Source organism: Nycticebus coucang, chromosome 8 (assembly GCF_027406575.1).
Source record: "Nycticebus coucang isolate mNycCou1 chromosome 8, mNycCou1.pri, whole genome shotgun sequence".
Taxonomy (NCBI): domain Eukaryota; kingdom Metazoa; phylum Chordata; class Mammalia; order Primates; family Lorisidae; genus Nycticebus; species Nycticebus coucang.
In genome coordinates, this window is record NC_069787.1 from 81469693 (window position 1) to 81497526 (window position 27834).

The 27834-nt window shown below is 41.5% G+C and overlaps 1 protein-coding gene across 1 annotated transcript in view; it reads right to left on the minus strand.

The window, feature by feature from the left end:
- Positions 1-1942: 1942 nt before the first annotated feature.
- Positions 1943-27834, minus strand: part of TRANK1 (tetratricopeptide repeat and ankyrin repeat containing 1) — a 126458-nt gene continuing 100566 nt past the window's right edge. The window contains exons 16-22 of the mRNA XM_053600052.1: positions 23665-23753; positions 19708-19811; positions 19491-19623; positions 9471-9616; positions 5598-8644; positions 4621-4719; positions 1943-3569 (exon numbers count right to left, since the gene is read on the minus strand). Of these exons, the coding sequence (XP_053456027.1) occupies positions 3469-3569; positions 4621-4719; positions 5598-8644; positions 9471-9616; positions 19491-19623; positions 19708-19811; positions 23665-23753 (3719 nt within the window). The 3' untranslated portion in view covers positions 1943-3468. The remainder of the gene's footprint in view (positions 3570-4620; positions 4720-5597; positions 8645-9470; positions 9617-19490; positions 19624-19707; positions 19812-23664; positions 23754-27834) is intronic.

A 27834-nucleotide genomic window follows, 5' to 3' on the forward strand; every position in this document is an offset into this window, starting at 1 on the left:
TTCTGCGCTTCAGTGTCCCTAGCACTGATTTGCTAAGGTACTGAGATGCTAGCACAGAGCTTGGGATGCTGTTAGCTCCCATGTCAGCTTTTGTCCTTTCTTTGATCATTGTTAAGACTAGACTCCTATCCCAGAGAGAATATGAGGAGAAAAGGGCTCTTTGCTAAGAATGATCCAGTCGGTATGCGTGTGTTAGTGGGAGGGAGGGAGGGAACAGCCACCAGAGGCATGAGGCCCTTCTCCCTTTCCCTAGCAGGTCTCAAGAGAATCAAACAGCATTCTGAATAGGTAACTCTGACTGCCAGGAAGTGGGGTCAATGTCTAAGGCAGTTAGGGAATGTTTCTTCTAAATGATGGCTTTTTGGAAGATGAACTGTCCCTGAAAATTCACTCCCTGGACTGGGAACATGAATAGCACGTGCTTATCCAGCAACTGAATATACAGGGGTGCCTATAAGTCAAGGTAGTGGGATGATCATGACAAAGCCTTAACTTTGAGGAACCCCCCTGTGCAGAAAATACCAGGCAGCCCTTTGAAAGGCCTGTTTACAAGGTTGGCCTTGTCTGACATTTGGAACTTAGATTTTAAGAGGGTTTCCACCACTCCAGAACTTACAGGATTGGCTCCAGGTGCCTAAACTGTTTTTATAAACAATGTGGTTTATGTGGAACACTTCTTTTGTTTATGGGACTTTGTTACCATGTATATGCCAAGTAGACATTGTTTGCAGGACTCTGATACCATGTATATGCTAGGTATAAGATAATAATGTGACCAGTCCCCAAGAAATCCTAAACTCTTAAGTCTCTGCTGAACTTCCCTGATTGACAATATTTCACACAGCAAGTTTTCACAACTCAGTGTTGGGGAATTAATCCTGTCCTGTGTGACTACGAAAAGGTCCCTTGGAAGTTTGCACCTGGCATCCCCCGGGTTTGGTCCCCACACACATTTTCTCTTTGCTGATTATACTTGGCATTTCCCTATAATAACTCAATCATGATTACAACTCATACTGAGTCCTGTGAGCCCTGTGAGTGAATTACCAAATCTGAGAGTGGTTTTGGGGATCCCTGACATATACCTCATCCTGGACTTCCAGGTCAGGACCCCCAAAGCCCCTACAAATGGACTGGGCTCCAGGACTCAGGTCATAATAGAAATTACTGATCTTTCTGCTGTATTCCATTCTTCAATCCCAATCTCCACCCCCATACTCTAAGGAGCCTTACAAGTTGAGAAGATGGATTCTTGCAGGTCATATGCCAGTGCTGATACAGAAGGTGGTAGAATCATCTGTTTCAGTTCTGAGCCTCTTTAATCTTGAAGAATAGGAGCAGATGCTTTGCTAGCAAAGACTCAGTTGTCCCTGCCCACTAAAATCTGAGGGTATTCAAACCTATGGCAACAGTTTGCAGAACCACTCTGCATCAGGAAGTAAGGGATCTTAGACCAACTTCCCAAAGGGGGACACTGAGGCCCCACTCGGTTTTATAAAGTGTTGCTACTACTCATGCAATGCACATTTCTATCACCACTGCTTTCTCACATTTCCATTTCTCTCTTATACCAGATCACGAGGTCCTGAAGGTGGTGCTGCACTTAAGGAATCAATGTTGAATAGATCTAACTCACCCCAGCTTACACAGCTCACTAGGGGATTCATTTCTAGGTCTCCCAGGGCAACATTCCTTCTTAGGGGAAAGGCCTGGTACATGGCATGGACAAAACATAACCTTGCATGCTCAGGAGCATCCTAATTGGAAAAAATAAGCACAAGGCAGCCCTCAAGAACACTTCAACCAGTTTGTGAGTCCCTGGACTGAGTTTTATTTCTCTATCCCTGGACTTCTCAGTTTCAGAAGGCACTGTAAACATCTGTCCTGGTCAGCATCAACCAGCTGACCAGAAGAAATCAGCTCCACAATTCACCCCTTTTATTCTGAGTAGAGATTGAAAATAAACAAAACAGTAGCAACAGGTGAAAAATGATTTTACTTTATAAAAATGTAATAATACAGCAAGATTTGATTGTAGTTTTCTTATTTGTTCTATCAAGTTCATAAAAAAAACACCTAAAATAAAAATCAGAAACAAACATTTTAAGGGAGCAGAGTCATTCAGAAGGATAATGAAAACAATAAGCAGCAAAAGCAGCAGCAACATGGAGAAAAAGGTGGTAGTTCTGTTGTGAAGACAAAACAATCAAAGACCAGAGTGAATCTGGCCTTTCCCTATAAGGGAATACCAGGCTGAGTGAAGGGGGATAAGGGTGGGCAGTGACTCTAGAGAAGCAAGAGAGCTTCCCAAGTAGGACCACACTGAGGGCTGCTGGCTCAGTGGTGGAAGGCACAAGCAATGGCCTCCTGCAGAAAGGCCCACAGCCTGGCCTCTACCCACTGAGCCAGCCACGTGGCAGTGATTCACAGCCAAATCCTAAAGGATTGGCACTATAAGGCTGGCTTCCTCCTCTGTCCACGTGCTTTTAACTAACCTATAGCTCTGCTGGTTATAATCCTACCATGGTGAGCTCAGTGGGTAGAAACTCTCAGAATGTCAATCTAAGCTTTGGTGGCAAACTTGCCAGGGAAAACCAAGAAAACTAGAAATATAAGGCTACACACAAAATACTTTTCGGGATGTCTGCACCATAGCCAAGGCAGAGTTAGGACCACCTTGGAGAGACATGTTGGGAATGCCCCCAGCAATATTCCCCCGCATTTCTCTCTAGGGAAAGGACATCCAAAGGATGCTGGGCAAATTCTTGACTACATTCTGAGGTAGTCTAACTGTTACTTACACAGGTTGCTAAGAATGGTCACAAAAAATGGAGGAAAAGAAGGCAGAAAAGTTGCCACAGGGAGAAATGGTTAACATTCATAATGGAAATAACTACATTACAAATGTAGAGATAACCAGATGCAGCCTGATATCAGGGGTTGCCCTGTTACCAGGGCTCATGTAGACCCCGAGCACACACAGCTCTTGTACTACTTAATGCTGCAGCAGTGTGGCAGGAGATGAAGGGTCCATAGAGGGACTTCCTGGCCCAGAGCAGCAGCATCTGTGAGCTGAGGGATGTCTCTGTCTTAAACACCTAGGCCCCTGCTACTGACTTATGTCAGTTTGAGGATGAGCCAGAAAGCCTGGGGACTCTGCAATAACAAGTCCCAACAGTCAACTACAACTCCTCTAACCCAAACATGTTTTTCAGGAGGAACTAATACTGTTAGACTTTACTTGGAAAACACTTAAGAGGTCCCTGCAGTTGAGGGAGCAATCAGACTGTAAGCTACCATTGAAAGACAAATGAAAAGAACAAAAAGCAAGGCTTTGTTGGACTCCCCTACTCATTTTTGTAATGCTAATTCACATTATTTTTCTCTTCTAAGCCAGCATCAGAATTCTAAGTCAGGATGGAATAGTCTGAAGGTTTAACAGACAGCAGCTGTGTCATGTCCTGGACGTTAGTATTTTCTCTGCTTTCCGTATTTCCGTGAACGCCTTCTAGGACGGAGCTCACCAAAGTCTTCAACTTCATCTTCATAATCATCTTCCTGAACAATACCTGGTTAAAAAGCAAAAAACAGAAGATGATTTTTTTTACACTCCACTGTAAAATTTAACATTCTAGTAAAATCTAATGTCTCTGTAATCACTGTTTTAAATTAATGAAATAAAACTTTCCAGGGTACCAAAGAGTATTTTCCTTTGAGTACTCATGTTGCTTCTCAAGAAGAGCTAAAGTAAACTAACCTTTCTCCAGAGTGAAGCTCTTTTATAGGCTGATTCCTTTGGCCTTATTTTAGAGGCCCTTATATGATAATAAAAAAGTCAAAACAAAACCTAAATTCAACCACATACTTGAGTTGGTATACCAATTATCTTCCTTTTGAAATAAACAGAAAATCACAGTCCCCAGAAGGAACTATATGCTAAATATTTTTTATTGGCATAGACATTTGCCAAGTTTTCCCTGGCAAACTTCCCTTCAAGTTTTCCCTCACTCTGGGGTCTGGATTTTCCAGGGGCATCCAGAGTCGATGAAATACTTGGAGCAAGAAGAAATGTGGTTCCAGCCAGGGAAGTGCAATAGAATAGGAAAGAGGGAAGACATTCTGATCACACAGAACTTGGCAAGATAATTCTCACTCCACCCAAACTTTAACCCTCTGTTGGAAGATGCAAGAAAGTTTCTCCAATGATTTTGTTTTATTCAAAAGTGTATCTTCAGGCCCAGAACATCACTGATACATACTAGACACTCAAATATCCACTGACTTATATAACTGATTGATACAGTAAAATATATTTATCAAGGGATGGCTTTATAATACTTTGCTTCTCCTTGGGAGTTATTGCATAGGAGTATGCCAGTGATTAAACACCAATAAAAGTGGTGAGTAGCAAGAGGTTTTGAACAACAGCTGTCAAAGTCAGATGGGAAAACTCAAATATTAATGTTGCTTACAATTTGACTCACTGGGGGTGACAATCCTAAACAGTGAGAGACTATTGACATCACTAGGCAGCCCCACTTTAGATTCACCTCAGAGCTAGCAGTCTCAAGAACCATAGCACCCAAAGTCTTAGCTGTCCTGGAATAAAGGACTCCTCACCTTCCTCCTTTAAGCAGAGTTCTGTTTTCATCAGCCACTCCCGTGCATCCCTGACTGACAGGATAAGAATGTTGACCAGCCGAGTCATCGCCTCTTCCGCTACAGAAACCAAAGAATGCGCTTTGAGTGAAGAGGTGATTGCAGGGACTAAACACCATGTACTAGTGCCAAAGTCCCCATGTCCCAAGAGCTTGTCTCTGTGATTTCCCTGAGGAGAGCTCTCCTTACAGGGTAAGGGACCCAAAGTTGCCTTCTGCCACCACAAACATAAACTACAATTAAAGGCTAGCCTATGCCATTAACGTTTGTCTGCAGAGACTACCAATTTCAAATCTTTCCAGGATGCTTGTATTCAAGTCATTAAACCTTAAACCTTTCCAGGATGCTTGTATTCAAGTCATTAAACCTTAAACTGGAAAGAGTATCTGAATTATAGAATATTTTAAAATACGCAATTTCACTGAGTTCTACTCAGGGTTGTTAAGAAGCAGCTAATAAGTAGAGGAAACCTGATTCTAAGACCACTTAAGAATTCTTGTTATTAAAGACGGACACTGGGTGTGACTTAAGGGCCCTCCTAAAAGGGAGACCAGCTACACACTTCCAGACCTTAGCCAAAAGCTTAGCACCTAGTAGGTATTCATGAAATCATTAAATGAATGAGTCAGGAGAGCCTTAATGAGTTTTACCAAGGCTTTAAAGTTTAAACATTCTTCTGATATCCTCTTCATAGAACTAGCAAACTATTTTCTCATCTGTAGCACCTGGGGAAACTATCACCACCAAAGGTAATCACAAACTTATAATTGAGTAAGAGGTGGTCCTGACAATGAGCTTTTGCTGTATTTTGAAAATGTACTTTTCACAGTTACATTCTGCTAATGCCAAGATTCTATCATCCCCAAGTCAAAAGTCACTACAAAGAATTTAACTCTGACAAACATTCTCAGACCTTCCCCATTTTCACAGGCTCTTACCACCAGCCCAGGCCTTCCGCCTATAGAGATCCTCTACCATATCGGAGACCCTTTTGATGTGCTCTTGGACCTTCCTCTGCAACATGTGGCTATGCTCTTTAGAGCCCAGGTGACTGTGGATCCACACACTCTGTTCGATGTCCTGCACCACCAATTTTCCTTCTTCAATGGCTGGGTCTACCTTCTCGAGGAAAAATTCTGAATATTTCTGGTAGGCCACTTGCTGCCTTCGGTGGCCTTCTAGATGGATATGCTGCTCATACGAATCACTGTTCCTCTCCCGACACTCTTTTCCTTCCAGCTCAGACCTGCAAAGGACCACACCCTCTGAAGCCACTCCTTCAAATGCTTTGCTGGAGCTGAAATAGTTCTCAGGGCTGCGGGTGAACTTCACCCCACAGAGGTCACACTGAGTCCTATCCACATCAGCCCTTTTAAAATTCCCAGCCCTGGGCTCCCTGGCCTCCTCCCTGAAGTGCTCCATCTGGGTGCCCACCCTTCTCCTCCAGCTAATACACAGAGACACCACCAGACATGCCCTCTTCAACTTCCGCTGGATAGAAGCCTTCCGCTGCTTCTGGGAAAGGATGGTGGCCAGGAGGTGGTCTCGGTCTTCTAATGCCAGCTCATCTGTCTCATCTTGACCAAACTCACACTCGGGTTCGGCTAAGTAGTCCATAGGATCCACACAGAGCAAGCGATTCAGTCTGACCTCCTCATGATAGAGGCCACGGACCATGGATCCTTTGGTTTGCATGCTGTCCCATCGCCAGTGGCAGTCCATCAGGTACTCTTCATCCCGCTCAAAGAGCAGGTCCTGCAGTGCCTCAGCCACAGACTTCACGTTGACTGCCATCAACACCCTCCTCACCACCTTCAGGAGCCTCTCGGGAACCTGGTCTGGGAAGTCCATGTTCATGAGCTCCAGCCTCATCTCAATCTCCTGAAAATGGCGGTATAGGAGAGGCTTGCAGGATGGCCGTAGGAACTCAGCATTCACTAGCATCACCAAGCACAGCACCACTGTCCGCTCTGCCTCACCTGAGACAACACAGTCTATTTCACTGAAGGCATCAAGTAGGACATTGAAGTGCATATTCTCATAACCACATAGCACCTTGACGAGATAGGAGAGGTGAAACCGGAAATCCTGAATGGCTCTTGTCACATCCTTTGGTTTGTATTCCTGAATGACAGAGAACACATCCCCAAACTCCTTGTCCTTCTTGCTGAATAGGAACTCCCAGTAGTGCAAGAGTGCAATGTAACTCTTGGGGAGGCACAGGATGGCATTCTTCCAGAGGCGGGCTAGCACTACCCCACAGTGGATGAACTGGAACTCCAACAGGGCCACTGTGTTTCCAATGCTGGGGATGAGCGGTTCTTTGCACCTCTTGACAAGAACATTCATGAAACGGAAAAAGAGCCTCTTGTAGTCTTCTGGGTTTCTGTACACATAGAACTGGTCGATGCAATTCTCTAGCAGCCGGATGAAACAAAGGTGGGTCTTCTCTGTACTTTCATCGTCCTTGTTGGGTATGAGCATACCGTATTTCCCTTCTATTCCTTTCATCCTGCTGTCTCTATCCCTGCCCCTTTCTTCTTTTTCAGACTCTAGAGCTTTGAGCTCCCTGTTGTAATTGTCCTCCTCTTGGTGAAGCAGCTTTTCAAACTCCTCTGGGTAGTTGGAGGAAAGAAGGAAAGCTTGCATGGCACTCAGCCACAGGTCTGTGGATTCCCGGCGGCTGCGTGCCCTTTCATTTTGAAACAGAAAGTAGATATACTCTTTCAAAGCAAACCTATAGAACCGGAAGGATTTGTAATTTGGTTTGAGGATTTCTTTGCATGCCATGGGGTTTTCTGACAATACTCTCTGATGAAAATGCTTAGGGAAGAGGACATTCAGGAAGGATTTGCAAATGTCATACCTATCTGTAGACAAAATATAGTCAATTTCTTCAAGTTCTTCAGCTAAAATTTTAGGGAATACTTTTTTGGCTTCTAGAAGCAATCCGCTAATTGCCACAAGGTGCATTTTTGACTGAACCAAACACTTAGCCTCACAACGCCGCAGAGGCCTGTGAAAAGCTTCACAGTTTTCCTCTTCACATTTTAAGCCTACAAGAAACCTTGTGCAGACTGCTGGGTAAGTCTTTCCAAGCAAGTTCTGTGTAATTTGGCACAGCCTGCTTAAAAGGTGTTTATTTAGGGCTAATTTCACCTGGTCAGTCATTATCAAGAAATGATCTTTTGTTTTCTTCTCTCTCAAGTTTAAATCCAGGTCAAAAATTATTCTTAATATGGGCCCAGGGTCATTTTGAGCTATCTGGCAATACTTGGCATCCACCTGGGAAATCCCAAAAAACTCAAAGCAAGATTTGACCATTTCTTTCTCAGCATTGTTAGTCACTCTTTTTAGGGCCCTGACCAGATTGAGAAGGACTTCCAAGCCCCCCGGAGCCAAGGCCAGAACCTTCTCAGGCTCAGCCTCACACTGGGTGGCTGCTTCATAAAGTGCTTCCACCACTCCAGCTGAGTGATTGAGGGTGTCAAATTTGAAAAAGGCATCCTTGAGTTTCTGAAAGTCTCTCAGGATTACTCCCTGCAGGAACTGGGCCTCCGCAATACCAGACAACTGGCTGGTTTGATAGCAGAGGTCAAGCGCTTCTTTTAGAATGGCCTTGGTATGTTCCACGTCGGAATCCCTGGCCACATTGAGGCGAGCAGCCCCCAGCAGACATGAGGCCTGAAAGTCCTTGTCAACAGTAAGCCTAGCAGCCTCCAGGAGGCAGCCATGTTGCTTCATCAGCAGAGCAGCCTCTTCCCTCCGACCTTCCCTGTTTAGCAAGTCTGCGGCTTCTGCTAGGCATTTCCGAGACTTTAGGAACACTAGCTGGTCATCTATGTCTAGCTTTGAGAGGACAGCCATCATTTCCTTTATCTTATTTGCACTCAGGTACTTTGCTGCGGCTTCTAAGTAAAACTGACTCGCAGAATAAGAGAGCTTAGAAATGGGAAGAGCTTTGGTCTTTAGTATTTCTTCATACCTGCAAAGACAGAGGGCACAAATGTCAATTTACTATCACCCAACTAGTAGAAAATTTCCTCCAAAATACATGCTGGAGGAACTTAAATAAAACTCCCATATGTAGATATTGCAAAATAAGATCAGAACTTGTCAAGCATCCAAGCATTTTCATAAATGCCCCCATTTTATACTGTCATCAGTGTAATAATAATATATAATAAAGTCTTTATTCTTTAATCTGGCATTAGTATGCTTAATGAAATACAGTGGAGATGCAATACAAGTAAGTGGGAGTTAAGTAGGAAAGTAAATCTATAAAGCTAATTTTATGTATAGTCAAAATTACCCTTGAAAAAACTCCAAGTTCTCATAAAACCCTGATATCATTTTGGGAATATAACTCTGTTCTATTTGATATGTGATTAATGGAAAAGGTTGGAATGGGGACTGTACACACATTAATGACTACATTAGTCTTCCCCTTACTATCCAACTTGCAATTCTTCTCTTTTGCCAGGTGTACATGTAGCTGGATTTGTAAGATTAGTGAAACTCTGAAGGGCTTCCCTTTATTCTGCTGATCAAAGTCAGTATATCCTGTTGTATACACACTCATAACACAGCCCCATCTCTTTCAGCCCCCTCTACTCATGACACTCTGTCAACGCCTATAAATAAAGTAGAAAACATAGTCTTACTCTCAAGGTGTGCCTAACTGAGAACCAAAGCCACCACTCAAATGGAAAGTGACTTCAGAAGCATCAGGGAACCACCACCCACAGCAATGTGCCCCCAGAGAGAAGGAAGAGGAATGGAAGGAGAATGGATAGAATCAAACCACCCACTTTTCCACTGCAATAGCGGCTTCTTCAAAAAGCTCCTTTTGGCAGTACATTTTGAGTGCTAGATCAAATTCTTGAATCTGCTCAAAGCATCTGGAAGCATCTTTGTAGCATTGGCTTCGCTTATAGAAATAGGCAGCATCTCTTATCTAGGATGGAGTAAAAAATTACTTTTAGGGTATTCATAACTCTAATCTTTTTTTTTTTTTTCCTGCCACAATGCCCGGCTATTTTTTATTGCAGTTTAGCCAGGGCTGGGTTAAAACCCACCACCCTCAATATATATGGGGCTGGCGCCCTACCCACTGAGCCACAGGCATGGCCCCGTAACTCTAACCTTAAAAATAAACCAATACCACAAATAATAAAGAAATGGTTGCATGCTATTTATTAGAATCCCTAAAACATAGATAATATTAGGAAAACTAATTTATTCAGGGAAAAAATTAGGGTAAATCCCAACCTTATACCATACACAAAGATAAGCCCCAAGTAAATTAAAGATCTAAATATGACAACCATTGGGGGAAAATGTATGAGGATATCTTCGTGACCTTGAGGTGACATTTAAGTAGAAGGAGTCTTCATTTAACTCCTTCAACAAATAAAGTCTTCAAAAAAAACCCAAAACACACAAATTTCAGAAGAAAAAAGTGATAGATTTGATTACATCAAAACTGTTCAACAATCTAGATCAGACAAGAGAACTTTCTGTGAAGATGGAAATGTTCTATATCTGTGCTATCCAATCTGGTAGCCACAAACCACACCTGAATATTGATTTTTAATTTAATTTAATTAATTTAAAGTTAATGAATCACAAGTGGCTAGTGGCTACCACATGGGACCAGGAAGGTCAGAATATAAGAAGGATTTCTGCAACACAAGAAAAAGACTTGCCTATAAACACAATAGAAATCTAGGCAAAAGATATAAATAGGTTTTTTATATCTTTATAAAGTTTGTAGTGGAGGAAATTTGAACAACTAAATGAAGATGTCAACCTCACTAATGATCAGTTTTAACCAAAACTATAGTAAAGTACAACCACCAGGTTTGCAAAAAGTAGAAAATCAGAACCCACTGAACATAGTCAGGAATATGGGAACACAGAAACCTTGTGCACAAAATGCTACAGCCATTCTAGAAAGCAAAGTGGCCATCTTTAGTAAAATGAAGTATATGCATAACCTGGGGCTGGCAAGCCCACTCCTGCAACACATCTCAAAAAAGGCTTGAACAGTACTGCAAGAAAACATGCTGTGCCATATGCCGTGGTGCTGCACATGGCAGCCAGAAGAAAGCAGCATTCTGAACATTCATCACTAGGGTAATGGAAAAGTCAGTGCAGTGGATTCCCACTCTGGAAGCTACAATAGTCAGAAATGTGGCCAGACCATCATGCCAAAGTGGGAGGTAGAAAAAATGAAAAACAGAACAAGATGCCATTTAGATAAGCTTAAAGTATATAAATATGTAGAAGAGACTACTATTTATTCTTCAACAATGCGATCTGAGGACATATACATGGTATTAAATGCACTAGAATGGCTGCCAATGAAAAAGGAATGGGAAGCTGTGAAGATGACAAAATAAAACCCAATGAGTGGGCCTTGTGCCCACCAATGGTGGGTTTGATGTGAACAGAAGAGTATTTCAACTCCTTCCTCTCACAGTTCCCATGCAGCCCATCAGCTAATCCTATCTGCTTAGCTTCCCCAACATTGGCCAGATGTGCCCCCACCCCACCATCTCTACCACTGTCATGGCAGCCCTTGCCCCATCATTTCAGCCTAAGCTGCTGCTAGACTCTCCTAGCTGGTCTTTCTGCTTCTATTCTTGCTGCCTTACAGAATTCTCCACAGAGCATACCAATAATGAACTTCAAGTCACTCCTGCAAACCTTCCACTGGTGCCCCATCACACTGGAACAAAACCTAGACCTCACCTCAGCCAACAAGGCTCTACTAATTAACCTATCCCTGTCACCCTGTCTTGTTCATTTGACTACTTTCTCCTCACTCTGCTCTAACCAGACTTTTTTCTTTGCTGTTCTTCAAACTTGCCAAAATGCTTCCACCTTGGGGCTTTTGCCATTCAAAAGTCTATTCAAAAGTCAGCTCTCTGAATCTAAAATAGTAACCTCAATACATTCTCCCCTTAATAAGCTCTAGTATTCTCTTTAGCCCTCAGCACCCCTGACATCTATTTACTGATCCATTCATGCTCTTCCACACTGGAAAGGGAAGCTCTGCAAAGGTAGAGGCCTCCACTTTGTTGGCTGATGGCCATCCAGCATTCATGGTGCCTGGCACACAGCAGGGGGTCTACCTCTATTTGCTGAATATTTATTTTCATAACTCTGAGGTCCAAAAAGGAAACAAAATTAAAATGAAACAAAACAAAATATACGTGCCCAGCCCTCTAAAAAACTGTAGTTGAGTGACATTTAATGAGACAAACTACATGAAGTACTAAAAATAAAAAGCAAGATCCAGGTATAGGGTTCTTCTATGTCCAAAGATAAAGGAGTTCCTAGACCAATCAATAAAGCCCTATCAATAAAGCCCCATAACCAATATATCTAACCAACCCATACCTTTTACTCTCTTTGACAATGCTGATTAATGAGAATAAAAATCCCTGTGCATGAATGAAGACCCCTATTAGGTGTGAAGTGTGTGCCCAGTTAGTTAGAGGGATTGAAGAATGGGCTGCCTGTAAGTGGCAACTCCCTACTCTGGCCTACTCTGCTCTGCAAGGAGGTCCCACTTACCATCGCAAGCAAGCACCTGGAAAGGCTTTCAGGGAAAATAATGCTGCTCTCTGGAGAGAGGCAGGAAGCAGAGAAGCATAGACATCCCAGCAGGGAAATCTTACACTCCCATGGCATCTGCACAAATGTTTCTTCCAGGGATGGAACACATTTGGGGACTGGGAATATGGAGGTGATTTGGCCTAAGGATCTAGAAGGCTGCTACCAAGCCTTGTGGGTGAGATGCCCACAAAAAGTCTGGCACTGGCTAAGTGTTAAACACCCTTCCAGGGAGGGGCATGAGCAAAGAAAGGGACCAGACTCTTCCCTGTGTGGAGTTTAGAGCTAAGAAGTACTGGTGAGAGAAAGCAGAATTGTCTAGAGACTGAGCCTGTGGAATATCTGGAAAAGGGGAATGCTGTGTCTCCAAGAGCAGGATGGCCTCCACTACACGTGCTGAAGTCTTGCAGTCCTGGACTACACTATGGTCTCCTGGTCTCCCCCAACCCACATTTTCAGAGGTATAGCTTAGCAATCTAGGGATATACAGTAGGGAAGGAGATAAGAAAAGAGTCTCTGGCTCAGTCAAGGCAGGTACTGGTAGGCAAAAAAGAAAAAAATGATAGGCATAGGCCTATCCCCTGTGGACAATGCTTAGGGTTCAGGGTGATGACACTGAAGGCTGGAAGTTGGAGGCTAAGGAATTTGGAGAGGTCCCAAATCTAGGACCCAAACCTCCAAACATACTAAAATATCGTCTCCAATATCCTTATTCAATCCCATCTCCCACATCCTAACAAGTCAGATCCCACAATAAACACGAAGCAGGGAAGACAGCATCCCTTTTCTTCAACACTGACTTATGGTCACACTTCAAAGTTTCCAGGAGGTCCCACCCCCACTCCTTACAATGTCCTCCTTCCTACTGCAGAATCATAAAACGTGACATGGGGAAAATACAACAGCCAACAGCTTCTCAAGTATAGGCTCTTCCACCACCTGTGGTGAAGGACCAGATTGTATTATATTTCTAATCCATCATAATTATACTTTAAAAATGAATCCATAAGAAAATAATCACCATTTGGATGTCATGGAAATGCCAAATGGTTATAAAAACTTCTTTTTTTTTCTTTTTTTTTTTATTGTTGGGGATTCATTGAGGGTACAATAAGCCAGGTTACACTGATTGCAATTGTTAGCTAAAGTCCCTCTTGCAATCATGTCTTGCCCCCATAAAGTGTGACACACACCAAGGCCCCACCCACCTCCCTCATTCCCTCTTTCTGTTTCCCCCCCCATAACCATAATTGTCATTAATTGTCCTCATATCAAAGTTGAGTACATAGGATTCATGCTTCTCCATTCTTGTGATGCTTTACTAAGAATTCTGTCTTCCACATCCATCCAGGTTAATACGAAGGATACTAAGAATAATGTCTTCCACGTCCATCCAGGTTAATACGAAGGATGTAAAGTCTCCATTTTTTTTAATGGCTGAATAGTATTCCATGGTATACATATACCACAGCTTGTTAATCCATTCCTGGGTTGGTGGGCATTTAGGCTGTTTCCACATTTTGGCGATTGTAAATTGAGCTGCAATAAACAGTCTAGTACAAGTGTCCTTATGATAAAAGGATTTCTTTCCTTCTGGGTAGATGCCCAGTAATGGGATTGCAGGATCAAATGGGAGGTCTAGCTTGAGTGCTTTGAGGTTTCTCCATACTTCCTTCCAGAAAGGTTGTACTAGTTTGCAGTCCCACCAGCAGTGTAAAAGTGTTCCCTTCTCTCCACATCCATGCCAGCATCTGCAGTTTTGAGATTTTGTGATGTGGGCCATTCACTGGGGTTAGATGATATCTCAGGGTTGTTTTGATTTGCATTTCTCTAATATATAGAGATGATGAACATTTTTTCATGTGTTTGTTAGCCATTCGTCTGTCGTCTTTAGAGAAAGTTCTATTCATGTCTCTTGCCCATTGATATAAGGGATTGTTGGCTTTTTTCATGTGGATTAATTTGAGTTCTCTATAGATCCTAGTTATCAAGCTTTTGTCTGATTGAAAATATGCAAATATCCTTTCCCATTGTGTAGGTTGTCTCTTTGCTTTGGTTATTGTCTCCTTAGCTGTACAGAAGCTTTTCAGTTTAATGAAGTCCCATTTGTTTATTTTTGTTGTTGTTGCAATTGCCATGGCAGTCTTCTTCATGAAGTCTTCCCCCAGGCCAATATCTTCCAGTGTTTTTCCTATGCTTTCTTGGAGGATTTTTATTGTTTCATGCCTTAAGTTTAATTCCTTTATCCATCTTGAATCAATTTTTGTGAGTGGGGAAAGGTGTGGGTCCAGTTTCAGTCTTTTACATGTAGACATCCAGTTCTCCCAACACCATTTATTGAATAGGGAGTCTTTCCCCCAAGGTATGTTCTTGTTTGGTTTATCAAAGATTAGGTGGTTGTAAAATGTTAGTTTCATTTCTTGGTTTTCAATTTGATTCCAAGTGTCTATGTCTCTGTTTTTGTGCCAGTACCACGCTGTCTTGAGCACTATGGCTTTGTAGTACAGACTAAAATCTGGTATGCTGATGCCCCCAGCTTTATTTTTGTTACAGAGAACTGCCTTAGCTATACGGGGTTTTTTCCGGTACCATACAAAATGCAGAATCATGTTTTCCAAATCTTGAAAGTACGATGTTGGTATTTTGATAGGAATGGCATTAAATAGGTAGATTGCTTTGGGAAGTATAGACATTTTAACAATGTTGATTCTTCCCATCCACGAGCATGGTATGTTCTTCCATTTGTTAATATCCTCTGCTATTTCCTTTCTGAGGATTTCATAGTTTTCTTTATAGAGGTCCTTCACCTCCTTCGTTAGGTATATTCCTAGGTATTTCATTTTCTTTGAAACTATGGTGAAGGGAGTTGTGTCCTTAATTAGCTTCTCATCTTGACTGTTATGTCAAGTAACAGTACACAAAGGCTACTGACTTGTGGACATTGATTTTATATCCTGAAACATTACTGTATTTTTTGATGACTTCTAGGAGTCTTGTGGTTGAGTCTTTGGGGTTCTCTAAGTATAAGATCATATCGTCAGCAAAGAGGGAGAGTTTGACCTCCTCTGCTCCCATTTGGATTCCCTTGATTTCCTTGTCTTGCCTAATTGTATTGGCTAGAACTTCCAGCACTACTTTGAATAGTAAAGGTGACAGAGGACAACCTTGTCTGGTTCCAGTTCTAAGAGGAAAAGCTTTCAGTTTTACTCCATTCAGTAAAATATTGGCTGTGGGTTTGTCATAGATAGCTTCAATCAGTTTTAGAAATGTGCCACCTATGCCTATACTCTTCAGTGTTCTAATTAGAAAAGGATGCTGGATTTTATCAAATGCTTTTTCTGCATCTATTGAGAGGATCATGTGATTTTTATTTTTGCCTCTGTTAATATGGTGGATAACGTTTATAGACTTGCGTATGTTAAACCAGCCTTGCATCCCTGGGATGAAGCCTACTTGATCATGATGAATGACTTTTTTGATGATAAGCTATAATCTATTGGCTAGGATTTTGTTGAGAATTTTTGCATCTATATTCATGAGTGAGATTGGTCTGAAATTCTCCTTTTTGTTTGGGTCTTTTCCTGGTTTTGGTATCAGGGTGATGTTTGCTTCATAGAATGTGTTGGGGGAAGATTCCTTCTTCCTCAATTTTTTGGAATAATTTCTGCAGTACAGGAATAAGCTCTTCCTTGAAGGTTTGATAGAATTCTGGAGTGAAGCCATCTGGACCAGGGCATTTTTTGGTTGGAAGATTTTTTATTGTTTCTTTGATCTCAGTGCTTGAAATTGGTCTGTTCAGGAGCTCTATTTCTTCCTGGCTGAGTCTAGGGAGAGGGTGTGATTCCAAATATTGATCCATTTCTTTCACATTGTCAAATTTCTGGGCATAGAGTTTCTGGTAGTATTCAGAGATGATCTCTTGTATCTCTGTGGGATCGGTTGTTATTTCCCCTTTATCATTTCTGATTGAGGTTACTAGAGATTTTACTTTTCTATTCCTCGTTAGTCTGGCCAATGGTTTATCTATTTTATTTATTTTTTCAAAAAACCAACTCTTGTTTCATTAATTTTCTGAATGATTCTTTTGTTTTCAATTTTATTGATCTCTGATTTGATTTTGGATATTTCTTTTCTTCTACTGAGTTTAGGCTTAGATTGTTCTTCTTTTTCCAATTCCATAAGATCTCTTGTGAGAATGTTGATGTGCTCTCTTTCTGTTTTTCAAATGTAGGCATCTAAAGCGATGAATTTTCCTCTCAAAACTGCTTTTGCAGTATCCCACAGATTTTGGTAGCTTGTGTCTTCCTTGTTGTTATGCTCAAGAAAGTTAATGATTTCCTGTTTTATTTCTTCCTGCACCCATCTGTTATTCAACAGAAGATTGTTTAATTTCCATGCCTTTGGGTGGGGTCGAGCATTTTTGTTAGAGTTGAGTTCCACCTTTAGTGCCTTATGGTCTGAGAAGATACAAGGTAAAATTTCAATTCTTTTGATTCTGTTGATATTTGTTTTGTGTCCCAGGATATGATCAATTTTGGAGAATGTTCCATGGGGTGATGAGAAGAATATATATTCTTTATCTTTGGGATGGAGTGTTCTATATGCGTCTATCAAGCACAGTTGTTCTAGGGTCTCATTTAAGTCTCTTATATCCTTGTTTAATTTCTGTTTAGAGGATCTGTCCAGCTCTGTAAGAGGAGTGTTAAGGTCCCCTGTTATTATGGTATTATATCATATTGCTCAGACTGAGTAAGGTCTGTTTCAAGAATCTGGGAGCATTTAAATTGGGTGCATAGATATTTAGAATTGAAATGTCTTCTTGTTGTATTTTTTCCTTGACCAATATAAAGTGACCATCTTTGTCTTTTTTGACTTTAGTTGCTTTAAATCCACATGTATCTGAAAATAAGATTGCAACTCCTCTTTTCCTCTGAATTCCATTTGCCTGAAAAATTGTCTTCCAACCCTTGACTCGGAGCTTTAATTTGTCTTTTGAAGCCAGGTGTGTTTCTTGCAGACAGCAAATGGATGGCTTGTGTTTTTTAATCCAGTCAACCAATCTATGTCTCTTCAGTGGGGAATTCAAGCCATTAACATTTATTGACATAATTGATAAGTGTGGTAGTATTCTATTCATCTTATTTTGTGAGAGTCCATTGCTTAGTTTTATCTTTTGCATCAGTGTGGAGGTTTGGTTCTGTCCTTTAATTTGTGAATTCTTACTTTGCTGCTGATCCATTGTGGTGGTCAGTGTGCAGAACAGGTTGAAGTATTTCCTGTAGAGCTGGTCTTGTTGTGGCGAATTTCCTCAATGTTTGTATATCTGTAAATGATTTGATTTCTCCGTCAATTTTGAAGCTTAGCTTAGCAGGGTACAGAATTCTGGGCTGGAAATTGTTCTGTTTAAGTAGATTAAAGGTAGATGACCATTGTCTTCTTGCTTGGAAAGTTTCATTAGAGAAGTCTGCGGTCAATCTGATGGATTTGCCCCTGTAGGTCAACTGGCGCTTACTCCTAGCAGCTTGCAGAATCTTTTCTTTTGTCTTGACTTTGGACAGGTTCATCACAATGTGTCTTGGAGAAGCTCGGTTAGAGTTGAGGTGACCTGGGGTCCGATAGCCCTCTGAAAGCGGTGTGTCAGAATCTTTGGTGATATTTGGGAAATTTTCTTTTATAATATTCTCTAGTATGGCTTCCATTCCTCTGGGGCATTCTTCTTCCCCTTCTGGAATTCCTATAACTCGTATATTGGAACGCTTCATAAAGTCCCAGAATTCTGACAGTGAACGTTCTGCTTTCTCTCTCTTCTTTTCTGCCTCTTTTACTATCTGAGTTATCTCAAAAGCTTTGTCTTCTACCTCTGAAATTCTTTCTTCTGCATGGTCTAACCTGTTGCTGATACTTTCCATTGCATCTTTAAGTTCCCTGATTGACTGTTTCATTTCCTTCAGCTCTGCTATCTCCTTTATATATTCTTCATATCGCTCATCTCTTATTGGATTCTGTTTTTGGATTTTCTTTTGGTTATTTTCCACTTTATTAGCAGTTTCCTGCATTGTTTCCATCATTTCTTTCATTGTTTTCAACATGTGTATTATAAATTCCCTTTCTGTCATTCCTAACATTTCTGTATAGGTGGAATCCTCTGCAGTAGCTACCTCTTGGTCCCTTGGCGGGGTTGTTCTGGACTGGTTCTTCATGTTGCCTGGAGTTTTCTGCTGATTCTTCCTCATGGGTGATTTCTTTTATCTGTTTCCTTGCCCTAATTTTCCTTTCACTTCCTCTTGCTCTTTAAGTTCTCGTGCCTGTGGAAGTTGCGGGCCGGTTTAGACAGATTGAACACACACGACCACTTGCCGGTTTTCCACTGTTTTAGTCCCCCTCTTGGGGTCCAGAAGTCTCTCGCTGACTCCCTGTATCCTCTCAGGGGTGATGATAGGCAGATCCCACCAGCCAGAGATGCCTGGAGTCCTATATCCCCAGACTCACGGTGCCCAGATGCAAGGAAGCTGTCACTCGGCCGCCATCTTGCTCCGCCTTCATGGCTATAGAAATTTCTAACTGCTTAATCTTCTGCGTTAATCTTGCTGTAGACAAATAATAGTTTGTGGCCTGATAACTACTCTGTGAGCAGCTATACCCCTTACTAGCAGCTCTGTCCCAGGGAGCTTCCTGCAATGATGGAAATGTTCTATAACAATAATCACTTGTTATGTAGCTAGTGAGACTGAAGAGGTGAATTTTTAACCTGATTACATTTTAATTAATTTAAATTTTAAATAGTCACATGTGGCTGCTGAATTGACAGTGCAGATCTAGAGTAAGTACCCAGAATGTAAAAAAAAACCTCTATGCAAATGCCAGACCACTCCAGACTGTGAGGATAAAGGCAGGAATATTGTAAAACCCATCCACCATTTGGAAACATTTGGCTTTCCTATGGTTAATGGTAGTAACCCTTGAACATCCCTTGAACATTAACACAGATGTATATGTACACATATACATATACACAAAGGCTTTTTCAGAGCCTTTTAAAAGTTTGAACAAGGAAAAAAAGACTACCTTTGGAATCAACAGGGCCAGCCCCTCCCTCCTTGGAAAGATGAGAATCCCTTCTTGCTGTAAGTAGAGGTTGAGGGGCCTACCTCAATATAATAAAATAAAGCCTAGTTCTCCTAAGAGCAACTGTAAGCTGAGGGTCATACCTTCCCCAGCCTCTCACACAGCTGGGCAGACAGCTGGAACTCCTTGGCATAGCTCAGACACTTAAGGGACAGCTTTGGTTCATTGCACTCCAAATAGGTTTTTGCCAGTTCCAAATACTCCAACTCCTTTTCCCTGGGATAAAGGAAACAAAACAGCATGCCCATGAAATATTGATCTAACATTAGATCAAACCTGAGATGATTGCAAGACTCTTACTTGGGGCTGACTTTCTTGGATTTCATGTTCAGGGCAGTGTGGTGGGCCAGGGCCAACTTCTCCTTCTCAAATGCACCTCCTTTCTGGTAACACTTGGCTGCAACCTGAAATAGGCAAAAGCATTTTTTTCCCCCAACAAGGTAATGGAGGTGACATACAAAACAAGAGTTAAAGCATGCATTATATTTGTACTAACAAAAGATTGAATCTCACCCCCAATCAATCTAAGAGGAGCAGAAGGGTGCAGGTAGGCTAAAGAAAAAACCTCAGAGAGTAAAGCTCAATAGTATTATCAGCTAATACCTCACACTCAACAATTCCTTCTGAAGTACCCACAGAAAAGGTACAGAATACATATTTTTATAAGCCACCATAATAACACCCTTATTTAATCTTTCAATAGCCATGGGCAAGAAGTATCATCCTCTTTATTATATACATGTATAGTAGCAGCCTCAGATCAGAGACAATGGAGAAAGTAGTCCAAAGTCACCCATGGCTTTTCTAGGCTTCAACACATTTGATAAGTACAATAGCTACCTTGTGCTGGTGGATCACTGAAGGTAGAAATGGGGATAAAGATGGTATTACAACACATCCAGATCCTTGGGGCATGCAGACTGGTATTACCAGTCCTTCTGACTAGAAGGTGGCAGACAAGTGTCACAGGGAGTCAGCCTGCACCCTGATTCTTGCCAGCAGAAAGCTGCTTTTCTAAAACAGAAATGCTAAAACCATGTCTTAAAGCACAGGCTGCAGGGCAGAAAGTTCACATTCTCTCCATTAAACTTCACTGAGAAGGAGGACCATTAGAGCAGCAGGACAAGGCCTCCAGAGAAATCACTTGTTCATCAGGCCTCAGCATGAGCAAAGGAGGGACCAAGTGGCACTTGCTGATAAAGTGGACAGGAAGGCCTCTCTCCCCCTTATGTTCTTTGCTCTTGCCTCCCCAGCCCCATGGGCTTCCTTTCATTCTGTGACCTGCACCACACTCCTTCCCACCACAGGGCTTTTGCACACACTGTTCCTTTTAAATGAAATGTTCTTCTATCCTTTCTCTGCCTGGTTAACTTCATTCATTCTACAAGCCTCAGATCAAGACTCTGTTCTTCATAGAAGGCTTCTATGGCCTCCCTTTTCAGGAAAGTTATTCTGGGAGCAGCTGGTCTCTCATCTGTGACACCTGCCACAGCTCGAACTGTGCACTGGTCTATGCTACCATCAAATTCCTGAAATCTAAACATAATGCTTGGCCCACAACTTAATAGGTATTTGTTGAATGAATGAACTGTATATGGTGGTTCTGAAACATTCATTGACATGCAGCCAAAAACTCAATAAACCACCTGAGTCCTGAAGTCCTTTAGCGGGGTCAAAATAAAGTCAGGCGAGGAGAGGGTTTTTATAACATTCTCATCTGTGCCGGCTCCCCTAAAAAGATTTTAGATTCAAATATTCAAAAGATATTTTTAAAGGGATGAATAATTGGAAATCCACGGGCAACATATATGGGTAACACCAACAGAGTTCTGAAGGGAATAAAGGGTAAGATTTTATATGTCTTTGTAATTTCATACCCATACCTGCTGCCCACATCATCCCTCCCTTCCCTCCCTACCACGGATCCCCTGCCCCATAAAAAAAAAAAAAATCCTGGTTTTATACCAGCAGCCAAATGTTTTGTATTTCTTTCTAATTATAACAAGGATGAGAAGTGAATAGTTTTGGGGCTCAGTCAACTTCTGTAGCTAATTACTACATGTTTATGAAAATACTTCACAGACATATCCAACCTCTAACAGTGCAATTCTGTTTTCTCACCCTTTATAATAGATTACAAGGGTAGTCACAGTCACTGACTCCTCCTAGTATCTGTCCACACCCTTTTATAGCATAACTCTGCAGTTTCTCTCATTAAGAGCACAGCCTATTTCCCCTCCACTCCAATCTAGACTATGACTTGCTTTGGCCAACAGAATTCAACAGAAGTGACATTGGGCCAGTTTCAAGGCCAAGAAGCCTCAAGAGGCCTGCATACATCTGCTCACTCTCTTTGAACCCTGCTCAGGCATCATGTAAATGAATCCTGACTAGCCTATTGGAGGCTGAAGGTCACCTGACACAGGAACCCCAGCATCACCCCCACCACCCAAGTCAAGAGCCAGGCAACCCCCAGAAACAGACCTGTTGAGATGACTGGCAACTGAGTGCAGACACACGCATTGCCCAGCTGAGTCTGGAAGAACTAACTACTCAGCTGAACTCACCACTCGCAATCCACACAACTATGAGATACATAAATGACTTGTTTTAAGCCACTAAGTTTTGGGACTGTCACGTGGCAGAAAGTAGTTGATAAACCATAAATGTGAATTATTTACCCTAGACTTAAACCATTTCCCCTGCCACAGCAGACAAAGCCCTCTAGGAATTGGAAATTCCTTCTTCCAACATGTCAGACATCGATCACCTCACACTGTGGCATTTGTTAAGTCTTGACTTGTGATTTCATTATCCTTATCACTTCCAAGTACCTTCACTTAGGCTCAACTCCATTAAACTTCACTGAGAAGGAGGACCATTAGAGCAGCAGGACAAGGCCTCCAGAGAAATCACTTGTTCAAAAGTGGTAAGAGAAACTGTAGACACGTTGCCTATAAAGCTTGAGGAACTGGAGCTTCCTAACATGAATACTGAAGTGTAGAAAGGAAAGAAAGAGATCTGTCCAAAACCCAAATCCAATTCTTTCAAAGGATCACCTGCCACTGAGGTGTGGGATACTTCAGGTTCCTGGGGTAGTCAAAACTTAGAGAAATGTGCATTTTTGTGTGGTCGTGCCTGTGATGTCAGATACTGTTAGTTCCGCACAGCACACCCTCTTCTCTCTGGAGCCTGTGGCAAAACCTGCCTCCCATAAAGGGCTCCAATTGCCAAATGGGATTGCTCTCCCAGACTCCCTTGTCGCCAGGAGAGGACATATGAACTTTATTAACCAATAAGATGTGAGAAGAAGTTCACTATAAGAAGAAAATGTCTGTCCTTCATTCCTGCTTGGGATGCTACTGAGAGAATGGGATGCTTGGCACTGCTGCAGCATCCATTATGCAACCATGAAGGGAAACATCTCTGACAAGCTGCAGATAACATGAGAAAGAGATGGAACGAGATTGGGCCTATGATGACTTTGTGAGCTGCAGAACCAACCCTAAGATAAGACTTCCTGTTATTAGATTAAAACAAAACAAAAAAACACTTTTAGTTGGGTGTCTGTGACTTGCATGAAGTCATCATTACCACTACTTTATGGGTGACATACATGCCATGTGCCCCACCTGAGACTTTGTGATGCATACAGATGCTAATGATGGGGAAAGCAATAGGGCTCTTTAATCTGGTTTGGGGACATTTTAAGAGGTCTACTACAAAGATGACATTTCCCGGAGAAGACTGCTCAGGCTCACTAAGATGGGTTGTCACTGGAAATCATCAGTGCAGTCTACTGATGAAGCTTAACCTACGGCTTACCAGACTCAGATTAGCAATACAATCTATGATTTATCAGCTTGAAAAAACAAACCAGAGACCAATCTGATACTGTTTTAAAATTCAGTGTGATGACAGCAAAAGATTTTAAGCAGAGAGTACAGGAGGGAAATAAATTAAACAGAATTGATTCCTTGGTGAGACAAAGGCCCTGAGTCTCCATTTGCCTATTGAGCACATGTTGCACTTGGCCAAAACAAAGGATTGTCATGCCTGCACTGACTGGAGAAAGAGCAGGAGCGGGAGCTCTCCTCAGCTCAAGGTAACCTAATGTTTCAGAAGAATTGGCACAAGCACCATTACCCTTATCCTATGCTAGTGACAATAGAATATTGGGAAATCTGCCTGAGAGGTCTGATGAGGCCACCAGTGACAAGGACCCCTCACCCCTTGACTCCTAATCCAACCTCTTACCTTCCAGCACTGGTGCTTGGCATAGTATTCTCCTTGTGCAATCCACTCCTCAGGAGTTGAGGTCTTAACAAACATGCTGTCATCAAAGTCTAAAATGAAAAAGAAAAGCAAATTAACTTCTCTGGGCAATCATTCACTTAAACCTACTGTCATGGTCTGAGTTTTACCCCCACCCCAAACTCATTGTTAAAGTCATAACTCCTGGTATCTCAGAAGGTAACTATACTTTAAGGCAGGTCCTTTAAAGAGGTGATTAAGTTAAAACAAGGCCATTGGGGTGGGCGCTAATCCAATCTGACTAATTAGAAAAGGAAATTAGGACACACAGAGAGACACCACAGGTAAGTGAGCACAGATGAAAGACCTGTAGAACGCACAGGTGGCTATATGCAAGCCAAGATGAAAGGCCTCAGAAGAAATCATCCCTGCCAACATCTTGATCTTGGATTTGCAGCCTCCAAAAATATGAGAAAATAAACTTCTGTTATTTAAGCCACCTAGTCTATGGTATTTTGTTATGGCAGCCAGGCTAGACTAATATTTGTGTTATCTCTCTAGAATTTGCTTAAGATATATTTTAGCCTACCTAAATACATTGGTGAGGGTATTGGAAAGAGGAGGTGGAGGTTATTTAGTTTCTGAATTTTGGTCTTCTTTCTTTTTCTATGACTATGAATCAGAAGACAGCAAATAATTCCTCCTTGAAAATCCAAAGACAAGTAGTGCTTAGCAAGCTCTCATCAGGGCTTTAGCAAGAAATAAGGTGACAGGATTTTACGGTATGTCCAAATGTGCAGACTTTGCCCTCATCATAGTAAATAAGTAGTATGACATATTCCTGCTGGTGGACACAGACTATTACAACAACCTGCTGTCTATCCCTTCTGTTATCCTCAGTAGCCTGCTGGTGATTGGATCAATCCTTCCATCTGCAGCCCCTAGAGAATCACCAATAATAGGTGACAATCCCTGCAGGTTCAAAGCCACAGATTTATGAAACACATAAAAGACAGTGACTGCATGGGTACCAGAGCGGAAGGGATCAGATATACCAGGCCAACAGATATCAACTGGGGGACTGGGGTAGACATGCCATATTTGTTTAAAAGGAGCGAAAACACAAGTTAAATGTCATAGCCTGATTCCTCCCCTATCCCCCGCTAACATCTTGTAGCACTGTGCAGTGATGACTTCAAAGCATCTTGTTCTGACTCCATGAGTACTATTAGTATTCTGGTGACATTTTATTCCCACAGCAAAGCCATGTATTATTTCAGACTAGGATAAATAAACTCCACACGTGCCATATTGATGAAACCCAGATTGCACAGTCACTACACTCATCACAAAAGCCCTTGTACAATGGGAACAGAGGCTCTGAAACACTTTACCATGTGCAACCTATAACTCATAATTAAGACTGATTTTTTTCTCGCATCCTTCATGCTACCAAAACAAAATTGTAACCATTTTGAATTTTGAAAATTACCTATGTTGATGATCTCTTATAGTAGATGCCAGAATATCTTTTGGGAATAAAAGGGGTATGAGCAATAGGAAAGATGGAGAACAACCATGAAAGGCCAACCTACTTGTTTTTCTTTTAGGTGAGGAAATAAAGGCCCAAGGAGAGAGAGTGGGACCTGAACAATGACATGTAACTACACAGGGGGAGAGTTTATGAGATGTTTATGAGCTATGTTTTTTAACTCCAAGCCTTTGATTTTTCTCATCACACCACAATAGCTGGGTCTTAGGAATAGAAATCTAATCCTGGACCCCCACCAAGCCATCAGCAATAACTAGAAACAAACTCCATAAAATCAGCTGAGAAATGCTCAGGAAACCAGCAAACCTCTACAACAGCCAAGCCCTGCTCCTTGCCTTGCCCTTAGAGAAGTTAACCATGACCTTGAGAAACCAACTCAATAACTCACCTTCAAAAAGATAACAATTTTCTCCTTTTGAAGGGCTAATTATTTCTCTTCGGTTATCGTATCACTCCATTTTTTTTTTTTATTGTTGGGGATTCATTGAGGGTACAATAAGCCAGCTTACACTGATTGCAATTGTTAGGTAAATTCCCTCTTGCAATCATGTCTTGCCCCCAGAAGATGTGGCACAGACCAAGGCCCCACCCCCCTCCCCTCTCTCTGCTTTTCCTCCCCCCAATGACCTTAATTGTCATTAATTGTCCTCATATCAAAATTGAGTACATAGGATTCATGCTTCTCCGTTCTTGTAATGCTTTACTAAGAATGATGTCTTCCACTTCCATCCAGGTTAATACGAAGGATGTAAAGTCTCCATTTTTTTTAATGGCTGAATAGTATTCCATGGTATACATATACCACAGCTTGTTAATCCATTCCTGGGTTGGTGGGCATTTAGGCTGTTTCCACATTTTGGCGATTGTAAATTGAGCTGCAATAAACAGTCTAGTACAAGTGTCCTTACGATAGAAGGATTTTTTTCCTTCTGGGTAGATGCCCAGTAATGGGATTGCAGGATCAAATGGGAGGTCTGGCTTGAGTGCTTTGAGGTTTCTCCATACTTCCTTCCAGAAAGGTTGTACTAGCTTGCAGTCCCACCAGCAGTGTAAAAGTGTTCCCTTTTCTCCACATCCACGCCAGCATCTGCAGTTTTGAGATTTTGTGATGTGGGCCATTCTCACTGGGGTTAGATGGTATCTCAGGGTGGTTTTGATTTGCATTTCTCTAATATATAGGGATGATGAACATTTTTTCATGTGTTTGTTAGCCATTCGTCTGTCATCTTTAGAGAAGGTTGTATTCATGTCTCTTGCCCACTGATATATGGGATTGTTGGCTTTTTTCATGTGGATTAATTTGAGTTCTCTATAGATCCTAGTTATCAAGCTTTTGTCTGATTGAAAATATGCAAATATCCTTTCCCATTGTGTAGGTTGTCTCTTTGCTTTGGTTGTCGTCTCCTTGGCTGTACAGAAACTTTTCAGTTTAATGAAGTCCCATTTGTTTATTTTTGTTGTTGTTGCAATTGCCATGGCAGTCTTCTTCATGAAGTCCTTCCCCAGGCCAATATCTTCCAGTGTTTTTCCTATGTTTTCTTTGAGGATTTTTAGTTTCATGCCTTAAATTTAAGTCCTTTATCCATCTTGAATCAATTTTTGCGAGTGGGAAAAGGTGTGGGTCCAGTTTCAGTCTTTTACATGTGGATATCCAGTTCTCCCAACACCATTTATTGAATAGGGAGTCTTTCCCCCAAGGTATGTTCTTGTTTGGTTTATCAAAGATTAGGTTGTTGTAAGATGTTAGTTTCATTTCTTGGTTTTCTATTTGATTCCAAGTCTCTATGTCTCTATTTTTGTGCCAGTACCATGCTGTCTTAACCACTATGGCTTTGTAGTACAGACTAAAATCTCCATTTTTTAAAATTATTTTTTATTTCAGATTACTATAAGGGCACATACAATTAGGTTACATTGTTTGCACTGTGTAAGTCCAAGTTGCCGTTAAGTCCTTCACCTAGGAGGTGTGCTATATACCGCTACATTGTGACCCCAGTTTTAATTAGCTAGGCTCTGTAAATTTTGAAAATAATACATAATGTTCTAAACCCTGCAAACAGCACAGAAGATAAAGGTGTCAATATCTACTCAACAACCTCATATCCACCAGTCCTAGCACCAGAGGTAAATAACCATCATGAACGGTTCTGCATTGGAAATAATAGGTGTACACATGTATTTACACACATGCTGTCCTCCAAACTCTTGTTATTTAAACCCTTGTTACCCACAACAAGGAACTGAATACAGATAAGTTTTATGATGAATCCCTTACTATCTAAACTCTCAGTTCTTGCTTTGTGAAACTCAAGAACCAAACAGATTCAGATGATCTGTTATCCTTCACCACTGAATTCTCACAAACCTAGTTCTTTTCAAACGCAGAAACTGAATTGGGTTTGGTAATTAAAAACACTGCAGTAGGTGTTTGTATGTACACACATACATACATACACATTCATAAACATTCTATTCTTCTGATGTATACAGTTAAAGTTTTTATATTTGTATTATATAAATTTATTTGCAAACTGAATCATTTTATCCATACTGCTTTAAATTTTTCCCTTTGCCTTTTTTTCATTTCATACATCTTGAACATCTTTCCCTACAAGTGGAAA